This window comes from Lactuca serriola, chromosome 1, assembly GCF_051521515.1.
Source record: "Lactuca serriola cultivar US96UC23 chromosome 1, Lser_US96UC23_V15, whole genome shotgun sequence".
Lineage (NCBI taxonomy): Eukaryota > Viridiplantae > Streptophyta > Magnoliopsida > Asterales > Asteraceae > Lactuca > Lactuca serriola.
The window spans coordinates 8,978,773-8,997,034 of NC_136408.1; the positions used below are offsets into that span (position 1 = coordinate 8,978,773).

The 18,262-nt window shown below is 35.9% G+C and overlaps 2 protein-coding genes and 1 long non-coding RNA gene across 4 annotated transcripts; 2 read left to right on the forward strand and 1 right to left on the reverse strand.

Annotated features, from left to right (window-relative positions):
- Window positions 1–448: 448 nt before the first annotated feature.
- Window positions 449–1,075, reverse strand: LOC145051314 (uncharacterized). Its single transcript, XM_078999363.1, has one exon. The coding sequence runs from the start codon at window positions 1,073–1,075 to the stop codon at window positions 449–451; it is 627 nt and encodes a 208-aa protein (XP_078855489.1).
- Window positions 1,076–4,426: 3,351 nt separating this feature from the next.
- Window positions 4,427–5,311, forward strand: LOC145067420 (uncharacterized). Its single transcript, XR_013688839.1, has 2 exons — window positions 4,427–4,589; window positions 4,684–5,311. It is a non-coding gene; the product is annotated as an uncharacterized LOC145067420 (long non-coding RNA).
- A 4,635-nt stretch (window positions 5,312–9,946) lies between these two features.
- LOC145095705 (PH, RCC1 and FYVE domains-containing protein 1-like) lies at window positions 9,947–16,193 on the forward strand. Of its 2 annotated transcripts, XM_079033557.1 has the most exons (9): window positions 9,947–10,520; window positions 11,391–11,477; window positions 11,577–11,666; window positions 11,785–11,871; window positions 11,958–12,077; window positions 12,684–14,744; window positions 15,102–15,248; window positions 15,329–15,714; window positions 15,851–16,193. In XM_079033557.1, exons 1-9 carry the CDS (start codon window positions 10,473–10,475, stop codon window positions 16,014–16,016), a joined length of 3,192 nt encoding a protein of 1,063 aa, XP_078889683.1. In that variant the 5' UTR covers window positions 9,947–10,472; the 3' UTR covers window positions 16,017–16,193. The 2 variants fall into 2 exon arrangements, with proteins under 2 accessions (XP_078889683.1, XP_078889717.1); XM_079033591.1 differs by lacking the exons at window positions 11,391–11,477; window positions 11,577–11,666.
- Window positions 16,194–18,262: the final 2,069 nt, after the last annotated feature.

Consider the following 18,262-nt stretch of genomic DNA (forward strand, 5'->3'; position numbering starts at 1 on the left):
TGCCTTCCCATTCTGCAATCTTAAGAGGTACTCCATATGCAAAACCAAGGATAGGCTTGGATAAAGAGTTGACGACATTCAACTGGCCTAGATTTTTGGTGTATTTGATGCCCAACTTCCTAGCTTCATCTTCAGCAAGGAAATTATGAGATGCACCTGTATCTACCAATGCCTTCGTGTATCCTCCATTTATCCTGACCTCTATGAACATTAGCCTTCCTATTTTAGTCTTATTCTCTTCTATAGCAAATAGTGCCTCAACATCCCATTCATCCTCTGCTTCCTTTTTGGAAGTTACTACATTGTTTTCAACATACTTTTTCTTTGACCAACAATCCTTGGACATGCAGCCCCACTTTCCACAGTTGCTGCAGTTGCCTGCGAACCTCCTCCCCCGAGAACTCTTATTGCCGGTCTTTTGAGATCTCCATGGTTGTGAGGTTCTTGGCTAACTCTTCCCTTTGTCAGCATTTTTGTATCCTTCTTTAGAAGGTGGCTTGAAATTCCTCCAACTTTTACTTATGTAGAGTGCTTCATCTTCACTTTTCAACGTGATGCCTCCCATTTGCTTAGCCATAGCTTCTTGGTTGGCCAACAAATTCTCAAACTCTACAAGTGATGGTTGAACGGGCCATCCTTGTACAGCAGTAACAAAGCTTCTATATTCCAGCCTCAATCCATGGATGATGATCCTCTTCATTCGAGCTTCTGCAATGACAAATTGCGGATCTAGTTCAGTAATCTCCCGACATATCGACTTGACCTTGTGAAAATATCGAGTAATCGTCATGTCACGTTGTGAGATTGATAATAGCTCGTTCTCCAAAAGTTGTAGTCTCGTATCATTCTTCTTTGCGAAAAGCGTCACGAACATGTCCCAAGCTTCTTTCGGTGTGTTCTTGTCCCGAATATACTCCAACATCTCTTCTTCAATTGTGGTCTTCAAGGCAAACATTGCTTTGCCGGCTTTGATTTTCCATTTGCACAAAGCACCGTTAACATCTTCCTCTGATGGCGTAGTTTCGCTTCCGCCAACGACCTCCCATAGATATTGTCCTTGTAAGTATGACTTCATACATGTTTACCACGTTTTGTAGTTGTTGTTGTTGAGTTTCTTGATTCCTCCGACAACTTGGAGATCACCCATCGTGTTGGCAGTACCTCGGTAATACCAAACAAGCTAGTTTCGACACTAAACTTGTAGAGTCACAAACTACTCACGATACAACGAGAATCACTCGTTCTCACTATCAAGAAACCTTGCTCTGATAGCAGATTGTTGAACACGACTCTTTATATGGGAAACAACAATACTTTTATTAAGACACTTAAGAAGAACTTACACTTTGTGAGACTACGACACACTTTGCTTTCTTGGATACTTGGATGTTGGGGTCGTTTGGAGCAAATGAGCTCCACACCTATTTATAGGTGTTTCCACCTACTTACAGGAAGTTTCTAGATCTACATACATTCATGACTATTCTAGAACTATCTACCATATTCTATATCTATTACAAGCTTTTATATGTTTCTAGCGTGTTCTATAATGTCCTAGATAAGTATAGACATTCTTGTGTCTTCCATAGTGTTCTATAATGTTCCATAGCCTTACAGGGCCTTCCATCTCGTTCTAGAGTATTCTAGAATCTTCTGGCATCTTCTAGACTCCTCCATAGTATTCCATAATGTTCTAGAATCTTCCAGATCATTCTAGAACATGCTAACTTCTTCTGGACAATAACATAATTCTATTGGGCTAGTGATGACCTTCAACAGATATCTGAATAGTGAACATCCTAACATGGGGGTTTATGATCAGCTTCCGGCAGGGAAGATGAAATTGTCTTCTGCATCCTACACATATTAGTTTATCATTGGAAGTGAAATCTATTTCTTTACAAAAGAAACACATGCAAGCGTTACAACGGAAACCAACTTTATCAGCGACATAGTTGGTGGGCAAGTTAAACCAGCAAGCATCGCCTGTTTGTGTTTCAACGTTTTTAGGTGACGAATTTTTATCCGATGATCCTTCACCGACTTCTAACGGCAAAGAAGGGTTGGCATGCAAACAGACATCCCTTAGTGAATGATAACCAACTCCACGAGGCGAACGATAGACTAACGAGAACTTCCAACCTAGGGCTAATAAATGCTGCTTCGTAAGTTGAACTAACTCTTTGGTTTTTTTACTTTGGACGCTGCCCTGGATTCAATGAGTGTAGTACATGTTGAATGCTTCATGATTGAGTTTCGGTTTAACAGCAAGTTCATCTTCCATATTTCTGAGAAGGAAATTCGATAACACAGTGGAGCTTCAACAGAAAAACAAGAGACTCGAATCAAGAGATGAACAGGTTGAACATCAGAAGAAGTTAGGGTTATGGCCTTTATGGGGAAGAACCAGCGGGGTTTAAACATAAATCATAATGGATTGAACTTGAAATGGTACGGAAAATGAACGATATACAGGGTTTGTTTAAACTTCGCGCTTCTTTAGTGTGCGTTTTGCAAGTGTTTGTGTGTATGAGAGAGAGCCCTCTGTTTATTTATTAATTATTAAAATTAAAATAGATAAATATATATTAAATTAAAAAATAAAAGAAAAATAAAAAATGAATACATTAGGGACATTATAGTCATTTCAATTTACTGAGGGGCCAAAGTCGCATCGAAAAAATCAAGGTTTGAACCAAACCTCAGAAAAAAAAAATGCATACCATAGGAACCATTTTTACAGTTTTTAGGTTGGTAGGGAGTGGAATGGAAATAATGTTGAGAAAATTGCAAAAATAGTCATTGTAGTTGGCAAAATAATGTGGTTTTTGTCTAAAAAGTTTTGGTAGTGTACCAATGGTCCAAAATTGGATATTTTTATTGTTTTTGGTCCTCTATCAACATAAAAAGACTATTATACCCCTTATATTTGTTTTTTAGTTATTTTATATTTATTTGACTGTTTTTAATTAAATGAAAATAGTAAAGGGGTTGTCCCTTCTGTCTCTATATACGATCCCCTTCTACCACCTCTTCCCTTTCCAGTATTTCAATTCCACCACCACCTGCCTCCCATGGCTGGATCTCGATAACAAAACTAGGCAACAAGTAGTATTTATGTCTTCCTTCGCTGGAGTTATGGTTTGCTAAACAAATTCGTTGTCGGAGCCAGAGTTTGTATATCAGAGCTAGGGTTTGCAAAACAAAAATGGTGAACACATGCACAACCACCACATGTGTCTACCTCCATTCCTAACAAGTCACACAAACTTTGTTTGCTATCTTTCCTAATTTAGTGTGAGTGTCGATTTCATGAGTTTTTGCCATGGATTTAAAAATGTGTGTGTGTGTTGATTTCAAGCTTGTTTGTCAACCGTTGATGGAGGACGCCAATCATCATTACAATAGTTGAAGACGGGTGGAGGTGGCAACAAAAAAGGCAGAAGAATGCAGGTGGCGATGGAGAAGGTAGGCGGCAACGACCACAATTATCGAATTTCTCTCATACTTCGTCGTCGCTCACACCTACTGTGGTGAACAGATCCGACAAAATTTCTGCAAACCCTAACTTTGATCTCCGCTACGACATCATCACCTTTATCCGTTGTTGGTGGTTCTAATGGATGGGAGTATTACATCGGTGGCCGGTGACGACCGAATTACTAACGAGAGCTAGAGAAGCCGTTGACGACTGGATTACTAGCGAGAGCTAGATAAGCCAATCTCTATAATAGAATAGAGAATATATAGTTTAAAGGAGAGACAATGGGAGGTGGGGTGAGAAATTGGTAGTTTAAGCGGTGGGAAGTGGGTTGTTGTCATCGGCGGAGGCAAGGGCGACGTTGGAGGTTCAGTCTAGCGAGAAAGTATAGAAGAATGTAGACCAAGAGAGTGAGAGTGGTGGAGACTAGGGACGATGACTTAGGTGGGGTGATTGAGATTTTTTTTGGGGGTTTCTTTAATTAAAAAGAATAAGAAAGCATAAGAAAATAGATAAAAAGAAATTAAAATACTTATAAGGGCATATTTGTCATTTTAGGTTGGGTGTGGACCAAAACCACACACAAATATCAACCATAGGGACTAAAACCACAATATGTATCCAAAATCGAACCACTGATGCACCACCAAACCTTTTTGGACCAAAACCACGTAATTTTCCCAACCACATGGATTATTTTTGCAATATTGTCAATAATGTTAAAATAGATAAAACTGCAAGATTGGTCCTTGTGGTATTCAAAAAACTTTGGATAGGGTCCAAAAAGTTTCCAACTTGCATGGAAGGTCCAAAATCAAGGTTTTATGTTTTTTTGGTTCCTGATACACTTGAAAAGTCGATTTTACTCTTTTCATTTCTTTTTTCTATTCCCTTTATTTATTTTGGTATGTAAATAAAATAAAATCTTACCCATCTCTCTCTCTCTCTCGAGATCTCTCGATCGACACATCAGAGAAAAAACACCAACACCCTCACCCCCCGTTTTTCTTTTTCCCCTGTTGTCATCTACCCCATCTCTTTAGCTCTCATAAAGGTATATGAAGCCCTATCTTTTCTTTGTGTAATCCCAACAATTGAGAGAAAGAAGGTACATCATACGCTGATCATATTCTCTTCATCCCCTTATCTTTGAATCACTTGAGACCAGTTAAGACGACCTGATCTTGAAATTTGATTCACAGAAGGTGTGGTGGTGGTTGGTGTTGATGTTGATGAAGACGACCGTCACCAACTTTGATTTTGTTAACAATCCATTTCTCTTCCAAATCGAGAAGATGTTTCCTGTAACAAGGTTCTTCATCAGGTTCATCAACTCAGAAAACCCCTTTAATTTCCAAATTGATCAATGGAACCCATTGATTTAAGAATCGAAAGACTCCCTAAATGATCGCTTTGTTAAAACAATGTTGACTTGGCCTCTGGCCAATTTGCACCTGAATTGGAGGCTTTTTGCCATATTTCTTACATGTATCAATGATTTAGAGGTGCTTGAAAACTTCGGTTTTGTTTTTTTCTAGGATTGCGTTTTCTGGGTTTTGAGGCTCTTAAAAGCATCGATGAACACACAATCAAAGCTTATATTAGTTCAAAGTTTGGTTTAATTCTTTTGAGTTTTCTGTTGTGTCTTGAAATTTCATTAACTGATTGGATTAAAGGGAGGGTAACAAGTTCACGGATTCAAAGTGTAGTTTCCTGCAACAAGTTCATAGCTCTCTTTCACTGTTTTGATTTGCAGGTGTCCGTGTCTATCATTGTTTGTATGTGTATGTATGTTGAAGAAGATGAACACGAAAAACGAATTCAGTTTCAGTGCTTTGAGAATATGAAAACGACCCACATTTTAATTTTTTTGGACAAAGCTTTGAAGATGGGGGGGGGGGGGGGGGGGTTCTATAGATTTGTTCCAACTTCTTTTTGTGTTCATGGTCATCCTCAACCTCCATCTTAGTCAGTATCCAGATTTCCATCTTTGATTTTTTCTTCGAAGATTTTGATTTTCTCCAGCTTCAGTTAGGACTAGATGACAATGTGGTTTGGATTTTTTATTTTAATACTCGGTTTAAACCCGTTGGAACCACGGTTCAAAAAGAAAAAACACAATGCATAATTGATATATTAAAATGATTTTTTATACAATATTGGATAATATAGCATCATATTTTGACTTTATTTCTTTATTACAAAAATACTAATCAAGGAGTAAACATTAATTTAGGGGTTAATACAATAAATAACAATGTACTACCATTTATTTGTGTATATAAAAAATATAAAAGTATCATACTATTAGAAAACAAAAAATAAAGTTCATTGTTGTTTCACCAAAAACAAATGCAATATACTTAAAATAAATAACAAATGCCACTAAATACAATATATTTAAAATAAATAACAAGTGCAATATACTTAAAATAAATAAAAATGCAACAGAAAAAAATGAAGTCTAATAAATAACAATCTACTACCATTTTTTATTTGATCATCATCTTCTAAAAAATAATGCTCTTTGTCACCACAATCTTTATTTACTTGTCAACAGATTGAATCGATATAAAAAACTATAAATATCGTCATTCCTCCATTGACCACAAGTCCATCACCCTTTTTAACTCATGATACAAAAAAATTTGAACTAAACAAAAAAACATTGCATTTGAAAAATGGTTTCAAATTTATAACATAAGATAATTATATTAGCCATACAACCTTCCTTTGTGAATTCAATGAAAACTTAAGAGCCTGTTTTCATGGTGCAAGTACGACAACCCTTGGTCAGTAGTGAAGAACCATACTGATATATCTAATGAAAAAAAAATATCATCACAAGTAGAGCATTATGTTTTTTCCATTTCTTATGAAATAAATAGCTAACAAATTAAGTTATACCACTACTTTGAAGGGTGAAAGACATCCATGCTCAACACCAAGCACCCTAAAGCGCTCAGTATCAACTATTTTAGTTTAGGGTTTACGTTAGTGTTTAAAATCAAGCAAAAATGAGAAAACGTAGTAATGCTATAACCGTTTAATCGTAAAATTATTTTTTACCTAATAAAGAAATTGGATGCCGAGAATTGTAATCTGATTTAATAAACATGAATTAACGAAAACATGGAGAGAAAAAATGGAAACATTAAGCGAGAAAGGGAGTCCAAGCTAGGGTTACGAGAAGAGGCGGGTAGAGATTGGGAAGCGAGAAAAATAGATGGCAACACACTTGGACTGAAGAGAGATACAACACACTTTTGTGTGTAATGTTTGTTCCGTAGGGATTGTATGAGGGAAAAAAGTTCCGTAATGACCATTTTAGAAAAAACTGTAAAGATAAAGGACCATTCGTGTAATTTACTCTAATGTTAAAGTATTTTTATTGATTTATTTTGTGCTTTATATTTATCCATTTTTATATAATTTTATTTTGAAAAATTCATATATACTTTTTATTATAATGTCCTAAAGAACAAAATATAGGTACCGTTACAACTAGATAGATTTTTAAATGTATGCCATTTTAATAAAAAACTTGAAAATACAATATTATTTATAAAAAAAAAGTTAAAATAAAATATATAAATATACAAATAAACTATATGATAATTATTATCTTATACGTTAATATTGAGCAAAGTTATTTCTTTTGAAATATTGATATGATCAACAACAAAAACTATTAGCATTAACAATATTAAATCCCATTTTTTTTTTACGAAACAATAAATGAATTGATAATTGTTATTGAACCAATACATAAATGGTAGGTAGAAGATACATTTGATGTGGTGACTTGTGATCCACGTCCTGTTAGTTGAAACTTGAGATCATATGTACCTCATCATCCACATCAATGCTCATATATGTCATTAAATGTGTTCATCAACACTTACACTTCAACTCACCAACCATCCATTCGACATTTTTAGAGATATAAGTTTTTAAGTCTTTTGAAATTATCAATTGGGAGTACGTTGTACTTTTATATAAATGCATAAAAATGGACGAAATATCTAAATATGTCGTAATAATAACAAAATTGATTAATTTCATATCTCATTGGTCCATCAAACAACAAATATAAAAACGTACAAGAGAAATCCGGCTAAATATATACATATAAGGGCCAAAGCCCGTTGGGCTAACTAGACACGAACCATGTATAATACATACGTTAACAAACATAAGTTACAAACCAAACTGTCCTCATACTTTTCGGTCATTAGAATGGCTAATAGTGTCACTTGGCATTAAAACGTATGCCAAAAAGATAAAATTCTCAAGCTTGAATATTATGCATGGGTTAAATTCTCAAGCTTCATTGGTGCAAATCAAACATTTATTTTTCTGTCCGTCACGTGTTCGATAAAATATCTAAATGAGTTTTCAAGTGTTACAGCCATTTTAGAACTCAAGAAGATGTATAGTCTCTTCCCAATGTGGCTTTTCATTGTGCACTCCAATCTTTTGTTGGAGTGTCACATTTTACTTTGGATTTCTGTTTCTCATTCTGAGCCTCCCTTTGAGGCTTTAATAAGATTTGTTTGTTTGTTTATGGTGTCTTCTCATGCATATGCGAGCGGAATTTGTTTGTGTCCTTTTCGGGGGGTTTCATTGTTGCCCGAACGATAAAGTTGGCGGTAAAGGGATCTCTCGTATGATTTCTCATATCAAGAGTTTGCACCTGTCTACGGATAAGTGTAGAGCTGTGTTGCGAGAGACTATTTCTGTAGACCTTGAACTGTTTATGTCAGCGACAACAACATTGAATGAGTTTGGTCAATGAATATGTGGATATTGTATGAGTCTGCATGCCCTAAGCTGCTCATGTCGCCACTCATATAGCCAAACATGGTTTTCTGTTCAAAACGGTGAATGTTGTTAGACGTTAGAAACTAAAAGCTCCAAAATACTCTCCGCAAAACACGAATCCATCTTTATGTATATTATTAAAAGGTAATTTTGTCTTTTAGTCAAAGAGCTAAAAGTGCAAATATTCATGCATCATATACAAATTTTATTTTTTAGTTATAACCCTTATACTTTTATGAATTATTCAAAAAAATCCAAGTTACAAAATAGTACCTAAGCTCTTAAAAGTGATACTTACAATGCATAAGGTACAACTTTATTTTACAGTAATGGCCCTTACATTTTCATGGATTATCCAAAAACCATCCAACTTATAAAAATATCTCCAAACTCTTTTCAAATTTACTTATAATGCACATTGTACAACTCTTTTTACAACTATGGACCCTACATTCTTACGGATTATTCTATATATATATCCAATTTACAAAAATAGTCCATAAACGCTACTCAACTCTTGATAAATCACTAAATGCCAATTTCTTTTAATCTTTTATTGTTTTTTTAAAAGTTGTGATATGATGTACTAATTTAAACAATTCACATGCTTAATAAGTAAGAAAATAACACATAAAAATTTACGACAAAGTGAAGGCTCAAATACTAGTTTTTTATACAAAAGTAAGGTGTTGTTTGTTTTTTCGAAGCGAAAATTCATGAAGTCTGTGGACCACCTCTGCAATCCTTTGTAGCAGAAGAGGTGGAACAAACAGCTGCAACTTATAATAAAAAACATGTTTGTTTTTTAACATCTACAAACCGTTGCAGTAAACTACAATTTAAATAAACTAATTTTATAACTGAAAATAGTTCTCATCACCAAAATTTTAACAATTCTAGTTTTAAAACAATAAAAGAATATTAAAAAGAATATGTAAAAAAACAAAAATATAAAACTTAAAAAAAAACTTACAAAAATATAAAAGAAGATAACGGTTTTATTCTAGAAAAAAACTAATTTTAAAAAACATTAAAAAGGAAAATAATAAAAAAAAAGAAAGTATTGAAAACGATGTCTACAAAGTTCGTAAAAAATTACATACGTTAAAAAAGATGCAACTGAAACTGAAAATATTATTAACAGAAATGGTAGAAAAGTTAAAAAATCAATTTATTTTTATTTTTATTTTTATTTTTTTTAAGAAATCAAGTTTAAAAAATTTGTGGAATCTATAAAAAGAAATTTTGTCAAATCCGTAAATAAAAGTTTTAAGAAATCAAAGCTGTAAAAAAAAAAGTTATACCAAAATTTTAGAAAAAACATTTGGAAAAAATAAAAGATGAAGAGGTTTAAAGAGCCAAGTCAAGTGTTGCGTTATGCAACACACGCACATAGATTTTGTAGCCTGAAGCCCTTCCAAAAACAAACTACTGCGAGAGGAAAAATACTATGCGTGTGCTGCGCCGCGCAATAGAAAATGGTTTGAAGAAGCACTTAAGAGTTTTAATATAATTTTTTTTTAAGTTTTAAAAATGTTTTTCATGTTTTATGGCAACCAAAAATAAAAATGCTAGCATTAATTTTTAATAATAAAAAGATGAAAAGAAAAAGCTAGGCGTTGGAAATAGAAATTCTCCTCATTATTATTATTTTTCCACTCTCTCTCTCTCTCTCTCTCTGTGGCGGAATTCTTCTCTTTTGCCATCTTTGACTCTGAACCTTCTCGGACGCCACCCCCTTCTTCAATTCGGTTCTTTCCTCTGCCGGAGCCGCCACCGGTAATTCGTTTCAAACATCTTTGGTCTCTTCACCGTTTTCTAGATACTAGCCGGCGTGAGCATCTGAAGTTCCCCTATTTCTCCTAAACGGTGGTTGAAGACTTCAAAGAGAACTGAAATGCTTTGATTTTTAACTGATCATCTAGGCGGTTTGTAGATCTGAGGGGAGGAGTTGGTGCTTTCTAGGGTTTTGAAAGGAGTTTTGTATATTTTTATTGTGCTGTTACGACTATTTTTGTTAGTACTTGTTTTATGAGGGTTACGTGTGAAGTGAAACGTTGATGGTAGTGGACGGAAGAAAGTGTGTGATTTCGATTGATAATGACCGGAGATTACAGCGGCGTCTGGTGGCGGTGCTGGTGGTGGTCCGGTGAATTCGTCACATGGAATGGCAGATCTTGTTAGCTACGGTAACGCCGATCGTGACATTGAGCAGGTATATCTTATCAACTCTCTAATACATCTTATGCTAAGATACATATTATTTATTATAATGGAAGTCTTGGCATATTTTTTGGAATAAATAGAAAAATCTAGGGCTTATTAAGAAATATAATGGGCAAAAATTTCATCGGCACCTTGAACGTTGACAAAGAAGCTTGGCTCTGTTTGATGGTGCTGGGGAAGTAGTTAGGTTTATAAGTTTCTAGTTTATGTCCTGTGCAAGAACTAAATTTTCAAGATGAGCATTTAGGGTGTACCATTCCTTTATTGGCATAACTTAAAATGGCAATATCTCCCATGGAACCTAAGGTCTTAGCCTCTTAGGTTACATTCTTCATGTGCCACCATGAGGACAACATGTCCTGAATGCAGTAATGGAAGGAGGAAGTTTGTGTAAGGATGACATGAATTCTTCTGGATGTATCATGTATAAGATACCTAACTTTTGTTGGGGATATATGAATTTTATGATTCCCATAGTAGTCATGGCACATGGAGCAAAAAATGTCTCTAACTAAAAGTCTAAACTAGAAATTAAGTCATGGTGTGTGGGGCATACCTGCCATTTGGCAAACAAAATAAGTTAAAATGTAAGTACAGGGAAATAGATCTAGTATGAAGGGACATAATAAATTGGATAAGTTTTATTGAGTGATTAACATGAAAATCACAAAATTCATACTAGGTTAAGAAACAAAAAGGTGTAATCTTTTTATTACAAACGAATGAGCATTAGTGAATAAATAAAAGTGACTATCTATCACCCAATTAGGGAAGTATTGTTGATTGAACAATTATTCTGTTTTCACATAATTCTGTAACTGTCAATTCCACCTTTCTTATTTAGTCTAACCTTTTTCAGGCATTAATTGCTCTGAAGAAGGGCGCACAGTTACTTAAATATGGTCGCAAGGGGAAGCCCAAATTTTGTCCATTTAGACTTTCCCATGTGAGTTTTTCAAGTTGTTATTTTCATTGTACTGACAACTACATATCAATTCTTTTTTTTTTTTTTTTTTTGCTTAATTGCTTCAATTTGAATCTTTAGGATGAATTATCTCTAATTTGGATTTCGGGTAGTGGTGAAAGGAGCTTGAAATTAGCCTCAGTTTCTAGAATTATTCCTGGACAAAGAACTGTGAGACATCCACAATCTTTTTAAGCATGGATTACATATCATAATGCCTTTTGGTTTCTTGCATATGTTCGATAAGTGGATCTTTTGAGTAATGTTTTTCTTAATGATCTATCACCAGGCTGTTTTCCGGCGTTATTTGCGTCCTGAAAAAGACTATCTTTCATTTTCTCTCGTATACAACAACGGGAAACGATCTCTTGATTTGGTGAGTAATTTACTGTTGTCAAATGAATGATGAATCAGGTAATTTGTTTTTTTAGATTAAGTGGACCTAATTCTCTTATAATTTAGATCTGCAAGGACAAAGTCGAGGCTGAAGTGTGGATAGCAGGCCTCAAAGCACTGATTTCATCTTGGCAAGGAGGGCGTTCCAAAATTGATGGATGGAGTGACGGAGGCCTTTACCTTGATGTATGTTTTCCTCCCATTTCTTATCAAGCTAACATTACCATAAATTATCTGAAGAGTTTCTGTAAATTATAGGGTTAAGTGCGTATATATGCACAATGTTTCACCTTCTTCCCAATCAATGCAAGAAACTGTTTTTTTATTCAAAATATGCAATGGCGTTTCAATTTAGGACTAGGAGTCAAAAGATGCAAATTTGCTGCATAATTTGGTAAAAAGGTGAAACTTTGCTGCTGCATAATATGTTAAAAGAAGTGAAGAACTGTTACATATTTTTGTAAAGAGTTGAAACATTGTGTTGCACATTTATGTCATCGAATGAAACGTGATTTGCATATTTCGTCCACAGTATGAAATTCTATTGCATAAATATGCGTTAAACCTAACTTGATATTTTAAATTGTCGCTAAAAAACAATATTTTTTCATTTTGGTATGACTATCAGTTCTTAATGTAAAACGCTTCATCCGTACAAAATCCACTTACATGGTATTTAAGTTAATTATTCTTCTAGCATAATGATAAAAAACATAAATATATTTGCTATCTTTAAGGCATATTCTTGGATATTGTTTCTTATTGGTGTTATTTATGGTCAATTGATTTCAGGATAACAAAGATCTAGCATCAAACAGTGCAAGCGACAGTTCAGTTACTCCAGACGTTTCTGTTAGTTCAAGTTCAAACCCAACTACTTCTCCCAAAACTTCTTCCAATTTTGAAAGGTCGCATGCAGTTTTGGAGCAAACAAACATGCAACTAAAAGGTTCAAGTTCCGATACTTTTAGGGTTAGTGTCTCTAGTGCACCAAGTACATCCAGTCATGGGTCGGGCCCAGATGACTGTGATGCTTTAGGTGACGTGTACATATGGGGTGAAGTAATATGCGAAAATGTCATCAAACTAGGCCCAGATCGAACCATAAACCCTTCAAACACAAGAACTGATGTCCTTCTCCCAAAACCCTTAGAATCCAATGTCGTTTTAGATGTTAATCATATCGCCTGTGGGGTCCGCCACGCTGCCCTAGTAACCCGCCAAGGCGAACTCTTCACATGGGGCGAGGAATCGGGCGGGCGGCTTGGTCACGGGGTCGGGAAAGACGTGACCCAACCGCGGTTAGTCGAATCTTTAACTGTCTCAAACATCGATTTTGTCGCGTGTGGTGAGTTTCACACATGTGCAGTTACTTCCTCTGGTGAGCTTTACACATGGGGTGACGGGACCCACAATGTCGGGCTTCTCGGGCACGGGACAGATGTCAGTCATTGGATACCAAAACGAATCTCCGGTCCACTCGAAGGGCTTCAAGTTTCTTCGGTCACATGCGGGCCATGGCACACCGCTTTAATTACATCCACCGGGCAGCTTTTTACATTTGGTGATGGGACTTTTGGCGTTTTAGGGCACGGTGACCGGGAAAACGTGTCCTACCCGAAAGAAGTCGACTCGCTTTCCGGTTTGCGAACGGTGGCTGTTGCATGTGGTGTCTGGCACACGGCGGCTGTGGTCGATGTTATTGTAACTCAATCCGGTTCCAATGTTTCTTCCGGAAAGCTTTTCACGTGGGGTGACGGGGACAAAAACCGCCTTGGACATGGCGATAAAGAACCGCGTCTCAAACCGACATGTGTCCCGGCTCTCATCGATTACAATTTCAACAAAGTTGCTTGCGGTCATAGTTTGACCGTTGGTTTGACCACATCCGGACAAGTTTACACAATGGGAAGCACGGTGTACGGTCAACTCGGGAACCCGCAATGTGACGGGAAGCTACCGTGTTTGGTCGAGGGTAAACTCGTCATTTCATCCGTTGATGAAATCGCTTGTGGTGCGTATCATGTTGCGGTGTTGACTTCGAAAAACGAGGTTTTTACATGGGGGAAAGGGGCGAACGGAAGGTTGGGCCATGGAGATATTGAAGACCGTAAAACACCGACTCTTGTTGAATCTTTAAAGGACAGACATGTAAAATACATATCTTGTGGTTCAAATTATACTGCAGCTATTTGTGTTCATAAATGGGTGTCTGGTGCTGAACAATCTCAGTGTTCATCTTGTAGACAGGCTTTCGGGTTCACTAGAAAGAGACACAATTGTTACAACTGTGGACTTGTCCACTGCCATTCATGTAGTTCAAAAAAAGCACCACGAGCTGCTCTGGCTCCAAACCCTGGAAAACCGTATCGCGTGTGTGATTCCTGTTTTACAAAGTTAAGTAAAATGGCGGAAAGTGGAATCAATAGTAGACGGAATGTGAAACCCCGGCTTTCGGGAGAGAACAAGGACAGGCTTGATAAGGCGGATTTGAGATTAGCAAAATCGGGGGTGGTGTCTAATCAAGATTTGATTAAGCTTTTGGATAATAAAGCGGCTAAGCAAGGGAAGAAAGGCGACACATTTCTTGGTAGATCATCTCAGGCTCCATTGATGCAGCTTAAAGATGTTGTGTTGTATGGTGATTTCCGGCGTGCGATTCCGAAACCGGTTGTGACTCAGTCGAGTGTTAGTTCCCGGTCTGTGTCACCGTTCTCGAGGAAAGCGAGCCCGCCACGTTCTGCAACACCGGTTCCTACAACTTCGGGGCTTTCGTTTTCTAAAGGTGTTTCTGATAGTTTGAAGAAAACAAATGACCTCTTGAATCAAGAAGTTCTTAAGTTGCGTGCGCAGGTATGTTTCAATAGGGCGTGCTAATTTGTGTTTTGTTTGAGTAATAAAAGAGTTGAATGCAAAACATTAGCAACATACTTTCCTTGATATGTTTATTATAACATCCTACTTTTGTTTCTTTCTATTACAGCATTGTACTTCGAAAAGTCTACCCAATTGTAGGTTATAAATTATAACAATACATATCATCCAACTACAAAGCAATTTTATTGCTAGAATTTTGAAAGTATAATGTACTAATATGAAAACCTTTGAAAGTAGAAAAGAGGATGCTACAAATAAATGCAAGTGTGTTAGTTATTTCTTGTCAATTAATCTCATAGATGAGCATTTATGTGTGGGTCTATTGTTGTTAAGGTTGAGAGCTTGATGCGAGAATGTGATATGCAAGAAGTAGAGCTTGAGAAATCAAGAAAGAAATCTCAGGAGGCCATGGTGTTGGCTGCAGAGGAATCTGCTAAATGTAAAGCTGCAAAAGATGTGATTAAGTCGCTGACAGCTCAGGTGAGAACCAAGTTTGTTTGTAGTCGGGTTGAGCTGCCTGTTTTGTTTGGTTGTATATAAAAATTAATATATGTATGCAGCTGAAGGATATGGCAGAGAGATTGCCAGCTGGATCGTATGACTTTGAGAGCATACGGGTAAAGTCAGCAAGTGTGTTGGAGCAAAATGGTGATGCCAATGATATTTGGACACCAAATGATAAAGTTGAGAATGAATATCCAAATGGAGCAATGCATTTGGTGTCCAAGGATATATTGTCAGCACAAGAAGATGGAAATAACAGTTTGAGTCCTCCTCCTGTTCCTGTTCCTGTTCCCAGTGAGACAACAGCAACAGCAACAGCTGGTGGTAGTAATCAACAACAACAAGTGGAGGCTGAATGGATCGAACAGTATGAGCCTGGTGTGTACATAACCCTAGTGGCTCTCCGTGATGGAACTAGAGATCTCAAAAGAGTCCGCTTCAGGTATGCTATATTATTCTTAATAAAATACCCTACCGCCTACTTACACTTTCTTACCCATAATACAGCAATTATTTCCCATATTGCTTATGATGATGGGTAAAAAATAAAAAGGTTGTATTTATAATTATATTTACAGTCGAAGGAGATTTGGGGAGCATCAAGCGGAGACATGGTGGTCGGAAAACCGTGAACAAGTGTACGAAAGATACAACGTTCGTGGATCATCATCAAGTAGTAAGTCATCTGTTTCTTCAGCACCAACTGCCGGCCCTCGCAGGTCAGCTGGATCTCCCAAGTATTAGATCACCACCACTTCTACCGGTGTAATTGTTTCATGCATCATGGATGTTAGCAAAAGATAGCGTATGTGTCACCCCAATTTTTTAGTTTTTATTTCGTATAATATATAAATATTATTTTTGTAATTTATATCTAGTGGGGGGGTGCAAAAATTGATTTCACTCAAACACTTGCTGTTACCATGCGTGTCGTGCTTTAGCCTACCTTCTTTTTCCAGGTGAACCAGACTGTCATAAATTGCAAATTAGTAGATTAGGTAGGTGTCTATTTAGGGCATGTTTGTTAAAATAGCCGGACAAGTAAGTAGGTGTTGGTTTAAGTTTTTGAAAGATGAAAAATTACTCAAAAGATAACAACTATAAGCTATTTGAATTACCTTTTAAATCATTTGTTCTAAAATACAAGTTTTAAGTTCATATTTCCATATACAAATTTTCTTTAATTATAGTTTCTTTTAAAAAAAAAGTCAACCGCTAAAAGATTTTAGAAGTTCATTGCGGGTTGATCCTTGAGCCCGTTTAATTTTTTAGATTAAACAATTAAACATATATTTATAAGAAAAAAAGAGAGTAAGGACTAATAAGTAAAGATATAGAGTACTCCTAAACATATATTTATAAGAAAAAAAGAGAGTAAGGACTAATAAGTAAAGATATAGAGTACTCCTGTTTACAACTAAAACAAATCCAACTATCCATTAAATAAATAGTTTTTCTTTTTCACTTCAACGAGTATGTTCATTGCAGGTATACAGGACGACCTTAGCAAACCAATTCAAACCACTTTTTTATTCTATAAGTAGTAATAGACTTTAAGATTATTTTTTATTCTACTAATATTTATTAGAAAAATTAAAAAATATTTTATTTAGTTCTATTAATTTTTCTTAACCTTAAATATAAAACTAAAAAAAAATTATATTTATAAAACAAACTTAATAAAATAGATAAACAAAGTTACAATCAAAACATGAAATACAAGATTATAGATATGGAAGATGCAAACCACATACTTATCCATTAATTTCAAATTTTTGCCATATATGCTCAATAAAATTGTTTTTTAGAATGTTATGAGCTTATCTATTGCGAAGTTGGCCATATTGGTCATATAACTGGATAGATCTGCAATTCGTTGAGTGAAATATTTTAAATTTTGATCGTTATCTTCAATATATGTTCTTCGTCTCCGGTTAGTAGGCCTATCATTTAGAAATTCGGATGGATCATAATAGTGAAGGTATGTACAACGTTAATCCTCCATAATCACATTATGAATGATAATACATGCGATCATAATTTTCTCCATCATATCCTTGTCCCACAAAATACATAGGTTTTGAAGAAATGCAAAACGAGCTTGTAGAACTCCAAATGCTCATTCAACATCTTTCTAGCGGACTCTTGATGTTTAGCAAACAACTTGTGTTTTCGAAATTGAAGGGAAGTTATTGACTTGACAAAAACAACTCATGAGGGATATATGTCATCAGTGAGATAATATGCCATATTATTTTCCCAACCATTCATGATATAACTCACGTTTGGTGCCCGACCTGCTAGGACATCATCAAAAATAGGAGACCAATGGAGGACGTTAAAGTCATTGCACGTACCTGGTGTTCCAAAGAAGGCATGCTATATCCATAAATCATACGGCGCAACGACTTCCAAAATGATTGTTTACCGCTTCTACCTGTATATTGTCCAACCCAAGCAGTGAGACAATTTTTCCATGTCTAGTGCATACAATCAATGCTTCCTATCATACCTGGAAATCCACGTTTCTCCCCCACATGAAGTAGTCTTGCCGAATCAGCTTCATTTGGCATTCTAAGATACTTTTCACCGAAACATGAAATCACACCTTCTACGAACTTTATTACAACATCCCTTGTTACAATTTCACTCATTCTCATATATTCATCTTGTGCATCTGCTGATGTCCCATACACCAAGACCCGCATAGCTGCCTTGCATTTCTGCAATTTTTCCTAAGCCGTTTAAAACGACCTCTCATTTGATCTTCGCTCCTGCTATTTAGTTAGTTTTTTTTTTTGGATTTTCAACCTGAGCGGCATCTTACAGTTGCTTTATTTGTGCCCACAATGATGTTTTTTTTCTGGTTTTTTCCACGCTCCTTATCTTCACTAGCAAACACTATGCTGACATTAAAGTGACATTTTCTGCAACATCTCATTTATTTCCTCGTGGATGTTTTTTAATATTTTGTGATGTTTGAAAATTAT

Excerpts from the sequence above, each read along its gene's own strand:
- LOC145051314 (XM_078999363.1), bottom strand. The coding sequence starts at position 1,075 with ATGAAGTCATACTTACAAGGACAATATCTATGGGAGGTCGTTGGCGGA.
- LOC145095705 (XM_079033557.1), top strand. The coding sequence starts at position 10,473 with ATGGCAGATCTTGTTAGCTACGGTAACGCCGATCGTGACATTGAGCAG. Across the intron at positions 11,872-11,957 it reads GGAAACGATCTCTTGATTTG|ATCTGCAAGGACAAAGTCGA; the intron begins GTGAGTAATTTA and ends CTTATAATTTAG. Across the intron at positions 15,249-15,328 it reads TTAAGTCGCTGACAGCTCAG|CTGAAGGATATGGCAGAGAG; the intron begins GTGAGAACCAAG and ends ATATGTATGCAG.